At 39.6% G+C, this 17063-nt stretch overlaps 1 protein-coding gene across 1 annotated transcript; it reads right to left on the bottom strand.

The window, feature by feature from the left end:
- Positions 1-31: 31 nt before the first annotated feature.
- LOC128524724 (keratin, type 1 cytoskeletal 11-like) lies at positions 32-16214 on the bottom strand. Its single transcript, XM_053497458.1, has 8 exons — positions 15822-16214; positions 11519-11601; positions 10812-10968; positions 8858-9022; positions 7563-7688; positions 5079-5443; positions 2491-2525; positions 32-1251 (listed from the first exon to the last, which is right to left on the bottom strand). The coding sequence occupies exons 1-8, from the start codon at positions 16113-16115 to the stop codon at positions 317-319; spliced, it is 2160 nt and encodes a 719-aa protein (XP_053353433.1). The 5' UTR covers positions 16116-16214; the 3' UTR covers positions 32-316.
- Between the last annotated feature and the right edge of the window lie 849 nt (positions 16215-17063).

Here is a 17063-nt window from a genome sequence, read left to right as displayed (position 1 = left end):
AGATCCCAGTCAGTAAAAGGGCCAATGTTAGTGTGTTTCTGCTTAGCTTTTATTAAATTTATTCGAAAATTGTCTTAAATCAGCTTTTATTCCAATAATGAACTTGTCTCATTAATTACAAATCTATATAACACCCAGAAGACCCAGAATACACACCAAGTTTTAGGCATCAGGGGTCACTTTTTTATTGTTTAACACAGACAACAGGCAGACATGCACACTTCAGAGTGAGAGAAAAGCATAGAAAGCATGAGATTAAGGCAGTAATTTAAAACATTGACCACTGAGCATGTTGGGCAACACTGCAGTGGAAACATCACTCTTCCACATTCTGTAAAGCCTCCGCCTCAGGGTTCTCAGGCTCCTCCTCTTCCTGTTTCTTCTCATCTTTGTCTGCATTAATGTTTTCCACAGTAGATTTGACCACCTCCTGCTTGGGCTGTGTGTCCTCCTGAAGGATCACTGTCTCCTCTACCGGAGAGTCCTCCGCAGGCCTCACTGATTCCTCCACCTTAGCGTCCACCACAGGATTCACTCCCTTCTCCACCTCAGTGTTGTTTACTGCTCCTTCTATTTTCTCCATCTGAGTGTCCTCCTGAAGGCTTACTGCTTTCTCTACCTGAGCAGCCACCACAGGGCTCACTGCCACCACCACCTTCTCCAAGTCAGTGTCCTTTTGAGGGTTCGCTGCCTCTTCTACCTTTTCCACATGAGCGTTGTCGTGAAGGCTCACCGCTTCCTCCACTTGAGCAGCCACCACAGGACTCACTGACGATTCCACCTTTTCCACGTCAGTGTTTTCCTGGGGGCTTGCTGCCTCTTCGACCTTCTCGACATGAGCATTGTCGTGAAGGCTCACTGCTTCCTCCACTTGAGCAGCCACCACAGAACTCACTGACAACTCCACCTTCTCCATGTCAGCGTCCTCCTGAGGGCTCATTGCCTCCTCCACCTTCTCCACCTGAGTGTGATGAAGTCTCACTGCTTCCACCCTCTCCACCTCACCCTCCTCTACAAGGTTCACTGAAATTTTCTTCTCTACCAAAATGTCTTCTCCAGGTCTCTCAGTTTCCTCCTGGATTTCACCTAGGATGACCGGGTCTTCTTCCTTTCCATATCTGCCTTTGTTTTGATCGTATTGCTTGTTCATAGCAGTGTTGGCAGCGTTCAGCTCAAAGTCTTTCTGTGCGATTTGCTCTTCTTCCACAATCCCGTTATCAGCCATCGGCTCAGGAATCAGGTATTTGGGCTCTACAGGAGATTGAGTGGTACAGAGATCATTAAAAGTTTTTGATTTTTCAATTTTTGTTTTGTCTAATCTAAAAAAAAGAGTAAGATGACTTAATTTTTGTCTGAAATTTAGTCTTTTGCCAATTAAACCTTAACATATTGAAAAAAACAGTAGATTAATCTATTGTCCATACTCAATTAAGTTAATACCTTTAATGAGATATATGCTGTTAAAGGTAAAAAAAAAAAAATGAAAGGAGAAGGTGCATATTCTAGCCAATCGTAGGCATATGTGTGTGTTCATGTATGCAAAAGAGGACAGACAGCACTTGTATAAAAGCAGTGTGAAAAGATGGTGTTGAGACTGACACTGTTACCGTGAAAAAGCACTAAAAATTCAGACCACCAGTCAGTTCTTTTAAAACATATATTCGTGAAAATTATTACTATAGAAATGGGAACATATTAGAATAAGTGTTAATATAAACCTGTAGACATGTCAGACAGAATTGCTGATATAGAAAATCGTCTCCAGATCAGATCAGATCTGAGTATTTAGTTGGGCTGTGGTATAAATATACAAGCGGCGTTGAAGTCAAACCGGGACTTTTAATTGCGCAGGGAGAAAAAAAAACAAAAACGTTATGACCGTAAAAACTCCTGTTATTTCTCTATACAACCTGGTGCTACACTAATGCACTCATCTCAGCGTTTAACTAGCGCTTGGATACCATCAAGGTAGAAAAAAAATTCTCGGTATGCCGAAGCCATGATCAGACTGCCAGCTTCAGGTCTGAAACCCTGGCCTCCCAGGAATTCCTTAAACGACCCAAACATGTGGAAATGGCTTGGAGCGAGGTCAGGACTGTATGGGGGATGTGGCAATAACTCTCAGCCGAGTTCCTGTAATGTGCGAGTGGTGTTGGTGAATCTGTTTGTTAGTTTGGTAACATAAACTGACCTGTTCTAAAAGCGTCACCTTTATCAACCCCGCTATTGTGTTACGATCCCTCATGCTTTATGCTTCAGGGAAGAAACACACTTGCATCATCAATAATCACAGCTGAAGTGACAGGAATGAATAAGTTGATGTGTAGGTTTCGACAGCAGGAGAAAGCAGTAATCATGGATTTTCAGTAGGTGGTTAAACCACTGGAGTTTAATTAGGCGTTTATTGTGGACGAGTGACGGGCAGAGGGCCAGGATGTCAGAAGAGATTTAAGAAGAATATACAAGTAATCGGAATGACACGGCACTTACCAGCACTCAGAGCTTGCTCTAATGAAAACTCCACACTACGAGAGAGAAGGAGAGAGAAAAATGAGCTTAGACGGGCAGAAGACAGTTAAGAAGTTATGAGCTTGTTGCACAATAATCTGCACACAATATTATAATGATTATGGACATTTTTAACTACTATTGCTACTGTGGGGTGTCCCAGAGACAGTGTAAGGACAGTCTGTATGAAGGGGACAGGTTTGTTCGTGTTAGTGAACTCTCAATTCAACTTTCTGCTTCTCTTGAATATTTCCCCTATAAGTTATGGTTCCGCTATTCATTTTTAATTAACAGGTATCCGTTCGGTGGTGTTGTGGTTAGCACTGTCACCTCACACCTCCAGGTTCCGAGTTCGATTCCCACCCCATGCCTGTGTGCATGGAGTTTGCATGTTCTCCCCGTGCTTGGTGGGTTTCCTCCGGGTTCTCCAGTTATCTCCAACAGTCCAAAGACATGCAAATTAGGCTAATTGGCGTTCCTAACTTTCTCATAGTGTGTGAATGAGCGTGCGTATACTGTATGTGTGTGCGCTGTGATGGATCAGCAACCTGTAACCCACCTCGTGCCCTAAGTCACCAGGGAGAGGCTCCTGGCCCTGTGACCCTGTATACAGGATAAAGCGGTATAGACTATAAGTGAGTGAGGTATCAGTTATCAACGTTGCCAAAAGCCATTATGATAAGTTAATGTAACACATCTAACAAATTATAGCAAAAAATTATTATTAATTTAAGAAAGTATTATTTTTTTACTTATCAAGAACAAAATCTAACCGGTAACAACATCCAGCCTTGATGCACTGAAATTAATCGAAAATAGCTTTATCTTGTATTAACATTATTTCCTAAGTTCTAAATGTAAATAATTGAAACTGTTTGGCTTTAAAAGTAACATGCAACATGCTAGATCAAAAGCCACAACAGTCAGGCTAATATTTAAATACCAGGACTATGCTGAATGCATTGCTGGAAGTTTTTTAACGTTTCCCCGCTCCTCCATGTTTATAATCTGAATGACTCACAATTGTTGTGAAAGCAGTAAGAAACCTGAGAAGTTCTCCAACTTTAGTTACCTTTCAAAGAAAAAGGGTGAGACACCTTTATACTTGACAGGTGAGGTCATTTCTGGGCTGGAGAAACGTAAACCTGATGCTTGAAATGAAGAACCCAAACAACCTGATCACATAATATCAAAAATAATATACCTTAGTGCTCTTATGTAGCACAACAGAAATAAATTCGCCCTATCATCTGGAGATCGTGAGCTAGAACCTTGTTTCATACTACGGACATCAGTAACTGGGAGTGTATGGGGCAGATTGGTTATGCGCTCAGCAGGAGAGGCGTGGCAGAATGGTATTATTGCATCATTATACCTACACTAGCAAATCTTGGGCATCTCTAAGCTCACACAAGCAGAAGGCAAAGGATAGCGCTTTCCACCGAGTCTTATACGCTGCCCCCTGATGGTGTGTAGGCAGCAGTTGAGGTCAGTCGGTTTCACGTCCTGAAGGAGGCCTTCCTGGTTTGGATCTGTACATTTCATAGTAGACTGGCTTAATTGAATATGACTAAAGTAAGAAGAAAAAATTTACAGTACAGTGCAAAAGTCTTATGCACACTTTGTAAAAGATCACTTTTTAGACCAAAAATAAGTCCTCAGAAGGACTGTCTGGTTCTGCAGGATGTTCAGTAAAACTAAACTGCTAATTTCCTTATAAAACTGCACAAATTATATCCGAGACTATGTTTTAAGCATACGGATGTCCCGCCAAATACTGACTTTTTTTTCCACAAATTACTGTTTACTGCTTTTTAGAATTTTGTAACTTTTTTTTTTTAAACAGCTTTGCTCTAAAGCAGTTACATGTATTTGCATGCTCATAAGACTTGTGCACATTACTGTATACTGCTTAGCAACTACAGTCAACGTTGTTAGTCTTCCAGCTGCTCCCGTTGAGGCGTCGCCAAAGCGGACCATCCGATCTACACGACAACTTGGCACAGGTTTTACGCCGGATGCCCTTCCTGACGCGACCCTCCCATTTTATCCAGGCTCAGGACCGGCACTGAATCCAGTTGCTGAGATTTGGTGGGAATCGATATGTATAGCAAGTGAGAAAACCTATCACTGAGGCACCAATGCCATGCTTAGCAAGGACAGTTAGTAATAATATTAATTCAATTGATAACAAAAAACCTAGTCAACCAGACATTTGCCTATTAAATTGTTGCTCTGATCTATTTGGGGCCCGGGGTGAAGTTTTATTTGTCACATTTGTACATTCCCATGGGCTGAAATTGGTAGTGACATGAAATGTCTGTTTTTGTTTTTGTTACCTTTCTTGGGAATAAATGTGATTAAGAGTCTTCCTTAACTATGCGTTAGTTTATTTTCCTTCATTTCTCGTCCAGCCATTCTAACACCACTCTAAGATGATTTGCGTGTCAATTCCCTCTAATGTGAGATGTGTTCAGCATGGTTTACCATTATGGTTTAGCCATGGCAACTTTGAGAATTACTGAAACTGTCATAGATACAGTATATATTACAGTATACAGTATATTTACCTGTCATCATCTCCACCCAAACCGTTGCCTCCAATATTAACATCTTCTGATTGGCCGATATTTTTGATGTTGACATCGTCTCGTTCTCCCATGCCTTTAAAACCACTGTTTCCGTGGAACCCAGGATCGGTGACATCAGTCAAGGGCATCCATGTGCCTTCCAGAAGACTGTGATAGGTGGCGATCTCTTCCTCTAGTTTGCTCTTGATGTTAAGAAGAGCCTGATACTCCGCCCCCTGCCCCTTCACCTGGGCACGGACTTCTGCAAGCTCCGCCTCCAGCTGCTGGATAACCTTGTTGTAACCGTTTACTTTTTGGGAGTACTGACCCAATATGTCATTCAGTGTGTCTTCCAGAGAGTGATTCTGTAAAGAGACGTATCTGGTTATCCATCAGTGTCAATACATAACTGTTCCGGCATTAAAGATTAAGCCTATAGCTCAAAGGTGATCTCTTCACATTCACATTCATATCAAGAGTTTACACAAAACAGCATTTATGCCAATCTTTAGACTCTCCACAAGCAGGGTGTGTACACTATACACATCAACACGGCATGTGGAGAGTCTGAAGGCTGGAGAGAGATCAGAGGAGAATGATCAGACCAAGATACAAGCAGATAGTAACTCAAATAAGCCTGCAGTGAACACGTGAAGACATCGCTAATGCTAAAAGGACCACATTGGGTTCCCGTCCCGTCAGCCAAGAATCTGAACTGCATGTGATCTTGATCTTCACCTCTACAGATTCCTGTTCTCGCTTCAGTTGATTTAATTTCATTTCATTGTAATTATATCTATATTCAAAGTTGGTCAGTGGCTGATGAGAGTGGTGGGAGGACAATGGACAGAAAGGCAAAGACACCTCAATTAACCACTTTTCACAATTGAGCTGAGCAGAAAAGCATCTCAAAATGGAAAAAACCCAGAGGACAACAACATACATCAGCAGAAGACAGCATTGAGTTCCACTTCCGTCACACAACAACAGGAATCTGAGCCTACAGTAGAAACAGTGTCACTGGAAGCGGACGATTAAGAATGGGACATTTTCTGCTTCTGATTACAGACGCTTGAGGTCAGAATTTGGCATCGGCAGCATGACACCATGCACCAAACCCACCTTGTGTCAATAAACGAGCTTGCTTCTGGTGATGTAATTGTGTAGGGAATGTTTTCTTGGCACACATCGGATCCCTTTATACCTGCCTCTTTATAACTGCCATTTGTGGGAGAATTACAGCATGAATGTGAAGCTGGCAGATCTGCAGCAATAATGGGATGCGCTCATGTCAACATCATTAGCCATCAGAACAGATGGTGCAGAAAGCAGACACACCTTGTGCATTTATGCAGATAATGGATTTGCACGTCTTTGGCCCAACGCAGTGTAAAGTTTTGGCACCTATGAAAATTTCTTACAAACGAGACAGATTGCTCAATTGATTTTTTTTCTCCAATCATTAACAGATTTTTTTTTATTATTATTGTACACACCCACAATCAGGTTTTCTTTTATTTACGGGTCTGTAGTTAAACTGAACAAGGAAGTGAGATCTGAGCATAAGTAATAGGGATCCTTTATGGGTGAATGCACAGTTACCAAAAACAGTGTTATCTGCTGAGTGGACATGCTGTAACCTTCTTTCTTTTTCTTCAATTTTTTTAAAAATAAATTGTATGTTTTTTTTTATGTCATATAAAATCAAAAGCTGTTTTACATCTATTTAAGCTTTATTTTATTTTTATTATTTTCCTTTTTATTTTAAAATATTTTAGGTAATTGACCAAAAAAAAAAAAAAAGAAATAGCAATAATCATCAATTATAAAACTAATTTGAAGGAACCTTAAGAACAAAGTACAAAAACAAGGATTACATAAACCATCGTTCACGGAAAAGCATTTTGATGTGTATTAAATCTATTTTAATTAAAAATACAATCAACAGTTCTTGATGTTAAAAGTATCGCTCTCACTCTCTCTCTCATGGTGGTTTTAGTCTCCCAGGTCATAAACCTGTTGTTCAGGTCGCACAAGTCCTCTGTGTTTAATCAGTAACATGATAATATGACCACTAATAAAGAGCTGAATAAACAAATACAATTTTCCACGGGCAGGATCCGGCTGGATGCAGAGCAGCAATAAAAAAAATAATTACCTAAAAAAAAAAATCATTTAAAAAGAGAACAAGGGACAGCCAGTACAAACATAAAAAGAACTATGTTAAAACCACTTTTACCACTCTATCTTAAAACATGGTTTATATCTGATGGATGAAAGACATATATGTGTTTCATCTGATACAATGTGATCAAGTATTGTTCAACAATCCGTTTTGATCAAGTTTAAGCTTTGAAGTGTTTGAAATGTCTTCTCAGATAGATTGTACACACGCCACGCCTCATTCACTGGCCTGGCTATACAGAAATTATACTTCCTTCATGCCATGCAGTGTGTGTTCATGTCTGTGCGTGATCGTCATACCATGCTATGCATGGACTGAACTTCGATCTCCATCCCTTGCTTCTGTCTCCGCAGGTCGTTCAGCTCGCTCTGTCCCTGCTGGAGAGCGTCAGTGTTCATGCTCACCTCTGCCGAAATGTTTTCAAACTGCCAAAAATACAGAAGCAGTGAAAAACATAGCTCGAGAAAAAGAACACGGTTCTCACAATGTAATCACGCACTGAATCTGGAGGGTTTTGTATACTCCATGTAGAGGGTATATAGTCATTCATTGGGAAATATAAAGCTTTGTCCCTGTTTTAACTGTAATTGTTTTCCACATTATGGAGCACTGTGTGGTGTTAAATATACAAACATCCCCTTTAAAAAAAAACGTTAAATTCATGTACATGCAAAAGCAACCTATAATGAAGTTGTATTCAAGCGGAATGAGTCAATCATTCATTTTTACATTTTAAATGAAAATCAATATTTTTATATTGATTGATTAATGTAAAAAAAAAGCATGACAAATAAAGTACAAATTTTTGTTTATTCTTTTAAAAAAGAGTAAAATTTGCACTAAACATACCACAACTTTGAAAGATACCAACTTGATTTACTTTACTGTAATAATAATTCATATTCCTAAATTATATGAGGTGGGATTACAGAAGCTTCATATGAGTCTTACCTTTGGAATGCATTTTCGCAGGAACGACGGTTGTGCAATTTGATCTCGATTACTTACATTGTGTACTCATGTGCTGTGTGACAAACCTCATGGTGCAGAGCAGGAAAACTTGCAAGAACTTAAGACCTTTTTTATTGTTCTTATGTTCACTTTAATTTTGGTTTAAGACTGACTTGAAAAAAAAAAACGGAACTATCCCTTTAACAGAAAAGAAGAAAACAAACTATTGTGTTACAGAGAAACTGGAAAGTCTTCCGCTCTGGAATAGAAATCTTAGCAGCTATTATAAAGCCTTGAAAGTTAAAAAACATCTTCTTAAGAAAAACCTGAGTGATTCACCCTTAGTGATTGTAATCGGATTTTACGCTGGAATATAACAACATGATCAAGTGGTGCGTTCACTATGTATCTGCGTTCAGATACAACCTGCTATTTTATATGAACTACGCATTCTTTGGGATGTTCTCTCTGGTTGACTGCTCTTGATGCAGGGTCAGACTTGTGTATATTTGGATTCGTATCACTTACCGCAGTTAGAATGACTATAAATAAAAGGAAGGTCATCGACTGTGTTCATACAATCATTCCAAAAAGTTCAGGTTTATACATTTAAAAAGTAAGGTTATATAAAAAGTTCTCTAACCTTGCCTTGGAACCAGGCCTCGGCCTCTTCACGGCTTTTTAGTGCCGCTTTTTCATACTGATCGCGTATTTTGTCGATGGTCTCCATGAGGTCGTTGCTCTTTGCTGGCTCTGTATGCACTTCCACGCTGGAGTCTCTGATCTGGTCTTTCACATTGGCCACATCCTAAAGAAGAATATAAATAGGTTGTAATGATATACTGTATGCATAAACATCATAAGAAGCCACATGAGGCATTCCGAGACAAGTTATTTAAAATTTTTTTACAAATGTCAAGCCATGTCCTTACACAGGACAAATACATGTATACACATTGTAATAGATTGTTAGTTTTAGAAAAGCTTAAAATGAGGGTTGATGACTGTTTACAACAGCCAATGTGGTCATATAAAGCTATTAACAGTAGCCTTCCTGGGAAATTTTCAACCCCTTATTGGTTAAAGGCATGGTGGCTAAGTGGTTAGAACGGTCAGCTCACACCTCCAGTCTATGCATGTGAAATTTGCATGCCTTTACGTTACAGGCTAAGTAATGTTTCCAAATCGTCCATAGCGTATGATTGGGGAGAGGGTGTGTGTATGTACAGTATGCTTGTGCCCTGTGTTGGATTGGCACGTCTTGAGTCTGCCACGCCTTGTGATTGGAGTTTGCTTGGATATCCTCCAAGCTTCCTGTGGATCTACCAAAGGATAAGTGGAATGGATGGATTTTGTATTTTTACTATTTTTACTAAGTCAACATCGGTAACTTACGTACGTCAGCAAAATCAGTTCCATGATTATGCCAGATCGTATACCATTAAACTGGTGACAGGATCATGGGCACATTTACATTTGGGCATTTGGTAGACGCTCTTATCCAGAGCGACTTTATTTTTATTTTTTTTATCTCATTACACATCTGAGCAGTTGAGGGTTAAGGGCCTTGCTCAAGGGCCCAACAGTGGCAACTTGGTGGTTGTGGGGTTTGAACCTGGGATCTTCCGAACCGTAGTCCAATGCCTTAACCACTGAGCTACCCCTGGCTTTCCAGGCTCATTTATGCCCATAGGGACCAAAGGCTAGTCCATCTGGTCTGATCCCACTGAAACGCCAATGTAGCATAAACTATGAAATTTTTTTTTAATGCTGGCTATGATAGGAAGGCAGGGAGCAGTGGTGGCTCAGTGTGTTAAGGCTCTGAGTTAAAGATCGGTGGGCTGAACGTAAGAAAGTTATCAAAACTCTCAGTGCATCATAGCTTGCTGTATATGGCGCTTAGCTGGCAAAGACTTCAAGGTTGTTGACCTGGTCTCCAAATTTTCCAGATCCCAATCCCATGAAATGCATAAGACAAACAGTTCTGATCCACAGAGGCCTCACTCCGCATCCCAGTTCCAGACACCACAGCACACCTTCAGAGGGCTTATGGAGTCCAGAGGGGCTGGAGTTGCCTCAGTGGCACAAGGAGAACCCTAGGCTTAATGTTTTGCATTTTACTGTTATGATTGAGAAAAGTGAAGAAAATGTGACACTACAGTACTATTATCAAGAACAGGACGCCTTTCCGAAAGGACAAGAGGAAAACTTCTCGAGGAGGCTGCCGAGAGACCTACAGCAATGTTGAAGGAGCTGCAGGACGACGTGACAAATACTGGTCAAGCACTTCCTGCATGTGACAATCTGTTGGTCTGTGCGGAGGTGGGGGGTGGGTAGCTAGATTGAAGCTCTTTCACACAAAAATGTCCAAGTCTCGCTAAATTTAGCCAAACCATGTGTTATAGTCTGATGGGACCAGGGTAGAACTTGGCATTTAGTGGATAAAGTTATTGTGTTGTTTTTATTTACTGGGCTTTTAATGAGTATCATTATGCAAAGTGGTTTATTTACATAGGGTACTTTACAGTTTATTGTGTAAACTATTGCCTCTTTATAAGGTTATAAATAATTATGTTATTAGTTATGATATAACGTACCTCTTCGTGACTCTTCTTCAGGTATATCAGCTCCTCGGTCAGAGACTCCACCTCGCTCTCCAGCTGCATGCGGCTCATGTGCGTGTCATCGATCATCTTCCGGAGGCTTGTGATGTCCTGGTCGACTGCCTTGTGAATAGTGATCTCTGCCTCAAGCCTGTCGATCCCATGAACACACATATAAACACATACACATACTGTACATGCATGCAAGCACACGCACGCCCATGAACACATATACGTTCATGCTTCACTTCATCAGTAATCCATGTGCACATAGCGCTGTGTTTGCACAACATCGTAGGCAGGTAGATAATTACGTGCTCTTCCAGACGTATACTGAGTGCTGGCTTTGCTTAAATCACTCTGTCTGCTCAAGTACACAATTTACAATCCACTTTTAGTACAGGAGGGATTCATTTATGTCTGAGCTGACAAGCTTTGTGCAGGTACCAGAGTGGACAAGCGCACAAACAGATATTACGCTCAGACGTGACTCAGACGTGTAGCTGAAACATAGTACTTGGGTTAAGTTTTTTTTTTCCTTTTAATCACTGATTAAACTTCACCTCACTTAAATAAACAGTCTATAGCAGAGACAAAAAGTACTCTAACGCCATGCTATGTCATATACGTACCTTTACTTTCCTTGAGTTGAACCAAAGTGCTTTATTAATAATCTAAGGTGTGAAAATTTGGAGTCTTACTTGACTTTATAGTCATCAGCAGCCAGTCTGGTGTTATCGATCTGTAGCATGAGCCGAGCATTATCCATCATCATTTCTTTAACCTGGAGAGAGAAATAAAAATATGCATGCTATATCATAACATTACAAACATATGACCTCTACAGTGTGTCATTTAAAACTTATCTGGACTTGCCAGGAAGTTAAACTCATGATAAATCTTGTTATAAATATATCAAGCCTTCCAATTCAGTTAAAAAAAAAAAAGGTTTGAGAGTGAGCAGCTGCTATGACATAAGTGATAACAGGATGTAATTATGTCAAGGATGTTCAGTATACAGTACAAGGGGTGTTCAAGCCGAACCGGGATTTGGGTGGAAATTTCTTGTGAAATAAAAGTGTAAAACCGATTGACATTTACAGAAAACTTCAAGCACGGTACGGTGATAAGACTCTTTGAACAAACAGTTGAATGGTGCAATCGTTTCAAAGAAAGCTGCATTTTCGCCCACAGCAGTCATTCCTGTAATCCTTCAATAAGTGGATCTCAATCCTGATCCTTGAAAAAATTGACTGATAACTTGTTCATAACTTGCAGAAGAGACACATCTGTCTGTGGGAACTCTACACCCAATCCTTAACCAACATCGTTTGCACATTAAAGGAACTCGGCAGGGAGATATCATCACATCCCCCGTATAGTCCTGACCTCTCTTCGGGCCGTTTCCACATGTTTGGGCCCGTAAAGGAATTCCTGGCAGGCCAGGCAATTCGATTCTGCGTTCGGGGGTATACTTCATGCTAGCCAAGCACTAGTGAAACCCTGGGATAAGTGCATTAGTGTAGCAGAGGATTATATAAGGATATAAAGGGAGTTTTTACTGTTTTGCACGTGATGTTCAAGTCCAAGTTCAAGTTCAAGTAGGCTTTATTGTCATTACAACCATATACAGTTAGTACACAGTGAAACGAAACAACGTTCCTCCAGGACCAAGGTGCTACATGCAACATAAATTTACAACATAAATTAACAGAGACACTAAACTAGCTAACCAAGGTATAACGTTAGATTTGTTCAGTTGGTTTTTGGCTCCTGTTAGCTAATAACATTGAATTCATAACTTTAGCATATTTAATTAGATGCAGTCCGTTAACTCTGACTTTTTGTCACTTGCTAGGAAGCAAACAATTTGCCTAGGTGTGTGCCTTTTATATAATTATCTGATTAAGTCATTGTGGATCTGTATTCTGCCCCACCCTAGGCTGCCATCTCCAATAAAGTCAACATGCCAGTTGTAAACTGTGTCTGCTGTGAACTGTCTGAGTATTTCAGGCTAACCTAAATCCTGTTTTCTGATCTGCATACTGGTGTCAAGGTACAGTACTGCTATATACTGTGTACTGTAACGCAGGCGAAACAGTTCTGTAAAAGAGATGTAAATCTCAGTGATGCTTTCAAGGCTTTTGGAATATCCTAATTAGCAATTGGAATAATGAAACATCTTATGCTGTATACTGTACATCATATCTAATGCTAGGGCATGCAATGAAAGTTCAATGGATTTTCAACTTGGACTGTACCTTACTTAAATCTTACAGGTATAACACTGACATTACATACATTTAGGGCTTAAAAATGAAAATCTACAGTATATGCTCTTGCTTTTTTGCATTTAGAGCTTATAAGTTAAAAGTTGAAAGTCTAAATAAATAAATAAATAAATAAATAGAGGTAGCGTTAACATCAGTATGCTTCTTTCAGAATAGTATTCGGTGAGACTCGTTCCCATATTTAAACCATTATGGAAAACACTGTCCCATGTCTCCTTACCCTATTTGCATGAGGTTTTTGTTTGGGTGTGGCCGGACACACCAGTCCGTCTCCCTTGCTTTATTATTTAAAATATAAAAAAAAGTTTTGCTGTTTGTAGGTAACCTTTTTAAGAGGTTTCAATGTGTATAAAACTACTATTGAGTGGTTCTGCTGAATGCTATGGTTAAAGTCTTACAAATGCTGAAATACTAACAGCTCCAAAGCGACTCTGGACTAGCTTCTAGCGAGATGCAAATCCAGCTAGTCAGAAGGCAGGAACGAATGACTACATTGTTTACATTCATTCACACGGACATATTTGTAGCAGTTTGATGCTGTACAATACTATTTAACATTATTAGTGTTCATTTTAACATTGCAATCTGAAGACAACATGTTAAAAGTTATCCTCACATACTGTCGTTATAATAATAATAAAGCCAAAGTAAACTGTTTGTGTTATGATGCTATCTGACTTTACTTTCGTTTTGGCTAGATTCTTGTGGTCACGTGACCTTGTAATGTATAACCGTTAGGATCGTTGATCTGTTTACTAACAAACAATCCAGCAATGTTAAAATCTACACACATGCATAAGGAAGCACAATGAGGGGGTTGTTTTATGAGCATGGGAACGTTCACATAATATTACAAAACCTTGCAGTTACCATACCGACAAGCCCTTTAATTAAACTCTCAACAAGTTTTCAGCAACTGATCCTAAAGCAGAGACTAACTCCAAATTTGTAACTACTACAAATTACTGAGTAACTACAGAGATACTAATAGAACTGGAATGCAGTTACAAGACTAAGTAATGTAAGGTTTGGACACAGGTCCTAAAGATTAATAGAGTTAAAAGACTGTGACAAACAGGCCTATGTTCAGTGGGATACGTTCATGTAGCCTAATGTAAAACATTTTACATTCTCTATAAATATACAAATAAATTACATCAATTCTAATCAGCCACAAAAAGTTTGTTGTTTTAGGGTGTGAATCTTTCGAGCTTATTTAAAAAGGAAAGTAAACAGCACTTTTCCTTGAATCCTGCCCCTGAGGCTAAACCTGCAATATGCACCCTGCACGTAGTGTAATTTAAAAAATTTTTAACTGCAGTTTACAGTATTTATGTAATGTCAATAATTTCAGCTCAATCTAGAGATACAAAATGTGCACAGGTTAAAAATACATATTAAAGGACTGAGGTCATGACTTTAGCAAAATTAAACTTTTTAGAAGTTTTTAATAGCTTTTAGTAGAATGCAGGAGTTTAACCTCACTGTGTAGGGCAGTGTTTGTCTGTTCATTGAGATATACTGATTAAAAGCATTTTGCCTGAAATTAGAAAATGTGGAAAATGGATTAAACCAAATGGTGTGTGTGAAGCATTTTGGGAAATTGTTATTATCACTGTTCACTCCCACAAAATGAAAAGGTAACTAAAGGTACCGTTCCTTGTTAATAGGGTGTGGCCCTCCAGCATTTAGTGGTATATTTATTATGCTGTAACGCTACAGTTAAGTAGATTAAAATGATTCATGTTGCATAACTGGACCATAATTATATTTTTACATAAAACTTGCACTTTACAGTACATGCTTAATTTTAGGTAAAAAATGAACATAAAAAAAGTAGGAAAGGCGTACCCTTGAGGGCAGCACACAAGTGACAAGGGTACACATTTTTTACTTTTAAAACATATCGAAAGCATGGTTGTAGTGTACCTTTTTAAGATGTATAAATCATACTTTTTAGAGTTTTTAGAGTTATGTCTAGTATGACATGGAATGACATTCATGAATGTTTCTAGGTAAAAGAGACATATTAAAGGTGCAGTAGGTGAAGGGGCCGCCCTAGTGACAGATATACTTTAGTACCAGGGTGTCAAATTTTATTAAAACTTTTTTTGTATTTTAAAGCTTGTTTACAGGTACAGTATAACAAATGTTTTTGTAAAGATGTAAAAAATATCCATCGACAAATTTATTATATAAATTGTACATAACATTTTTTTAGATGATTATTATGTGCATTAGGGAATTAATTAAAGGAAAAAAAGAAGTAGACAGCCAAACATTTTTTTTTTTTTTGTAAACATGGATATATTGTACTTTTTTAAAGTCTATAAGTCATTATTAGTTTTTAGAGATATGGTATGACATGAAATAACATTCATGAACGCTTCTAGGTAAAAGGGACATATTAAAGGTGCAGTAGGTGAAGGGGCCGCCCTAGTCACAGGGATACTTTAATACCTTAAGGTTTTTTTTTTTTTTTTTTACTTGAAGTTTGATTACAAATGTTTTTTGAAAGTTGTAAAAAAAAAAACCCATACATCTATGTTGAAATGTATTATAGAAAATATTATTATATATTGTACAGCCAACATAAATAAAGAAAATAAAAGTTTTGGAAATGATTTAATGGGAGTCAAATAAAAGAAGAAACGTTTTTTCCTTGTCCTTTTTTTTTTTGTGATAAGGTAAGATCAGGACGTGTCCCCCTCACCTGGTCTCTCAGGTCGGACAGAGTCTTCTCATAGCCGCTCCAGTCCCTCTGTCCGGCTGCGCGTCTCTGCGCTAGAACCTCTTTAATCTGCGCCTCCAGTTTGCTGTTCGCTTCCTCCAGCAGTCTCACCTGCCGCAGGTAATCCGCCAGACGCTCGTTCAGCCCGCGCATCGTCTCCTTCTCCTCTCCGGGATGCATCGCGCCTCCAGTTGCGAAGCGGACCGGACTGCACGAGCGACCCAAACGCGCTTCCCGCCCTAAAGACGAGGATCTCGGTGCGCGCGACATGCTCATGGATGCTGCTAATGAAGGGAATGATACTGTAAGAACACGTCTGCGGAATGTGTGTATCTGTGTGGGTGTGTGTGTGTGTGGAGCTCTGGAGAACGCAAGGGCTGGACGAGCGCTTGTCAGGTGTGTGTTACCTGTGCAGGAGTATTTATATGACACACACTCCCACCTGTGTGATGCTTCGCTGTGCTTGTCATGCAGTGGTGGGCGGTGGTTGATTTTACTGAACGTGCATGGCATCATGGGTAAGGACACATCCTGAAAGTTTATTTTGTTGCACAAAAACATCCTAATAAACGTTTATTCTGGAGTTGTACTGTAGACCCTTTTATAACTTTTCAAGTAAAGGCTTGATTTTCTCTGATTATATTTGATTTTACTGTACTTACAGTAGATAAAAGTGCAGTGATTTGTCCTACCACTAGAGGGAGATGTCAAATCACTCACTTATCTCCTATACCACTTTAGCCTGTATTCAGGGACCTGGAGCCTATCCCAGGAGACTTAGGACACGAGCGAGGGTACACCCTGGACAGGGTGCAGTCCATAGCATGGCACATACACACTCATTTGTGAACGCCAATTAGCCTAACCTACATATCTTTGGACTGTGGGAGGAAACTGGAGTACCCGGGGGAAACCCACCAAGCAAAGGGAGAACATACACACAGAGAGCCTGGCCGGGAATCAAACCCGGACCCTGGAGGGGCAAGGCGACAGTGCTAACCACTACACCACCGTACCGCTGTCAAATCTCACTCATATGGACAAAAATTATTTGGCAATGACATTATATCCACATATATGTAATATAACAGCTTTCACACTTCTTGGAAGGCTGTCCACATGATTTTGGAGCGTATCTGTCGAAATTCGTGCCCATTTATTCTGTAGAGCTTTTATGAGGTCAGGCACTGATGTTGGACAAGAAGGCCTGGATCACTATCTCCA

Source organism: Clarias gariepinus, chromosome 5, assembly GCF_024256425.1.
Source record: "Clarias gariepinus isolate MV-2021 ecotype Netherlands chromosome 5, CGAR_prim_01v2, whole genome shotgun sequence".
NCBI classification, from domain to species: Eukaryota; Metazoa; Chordata; class Actinopteri; order Siluriformes; family Clariidae; genus Clarias; species Clarias gariepinus.
Note: the sequence above shows the minus strand (reverse complement) of the source record. Positions and strands in the feature narration are given on the sequence as shown.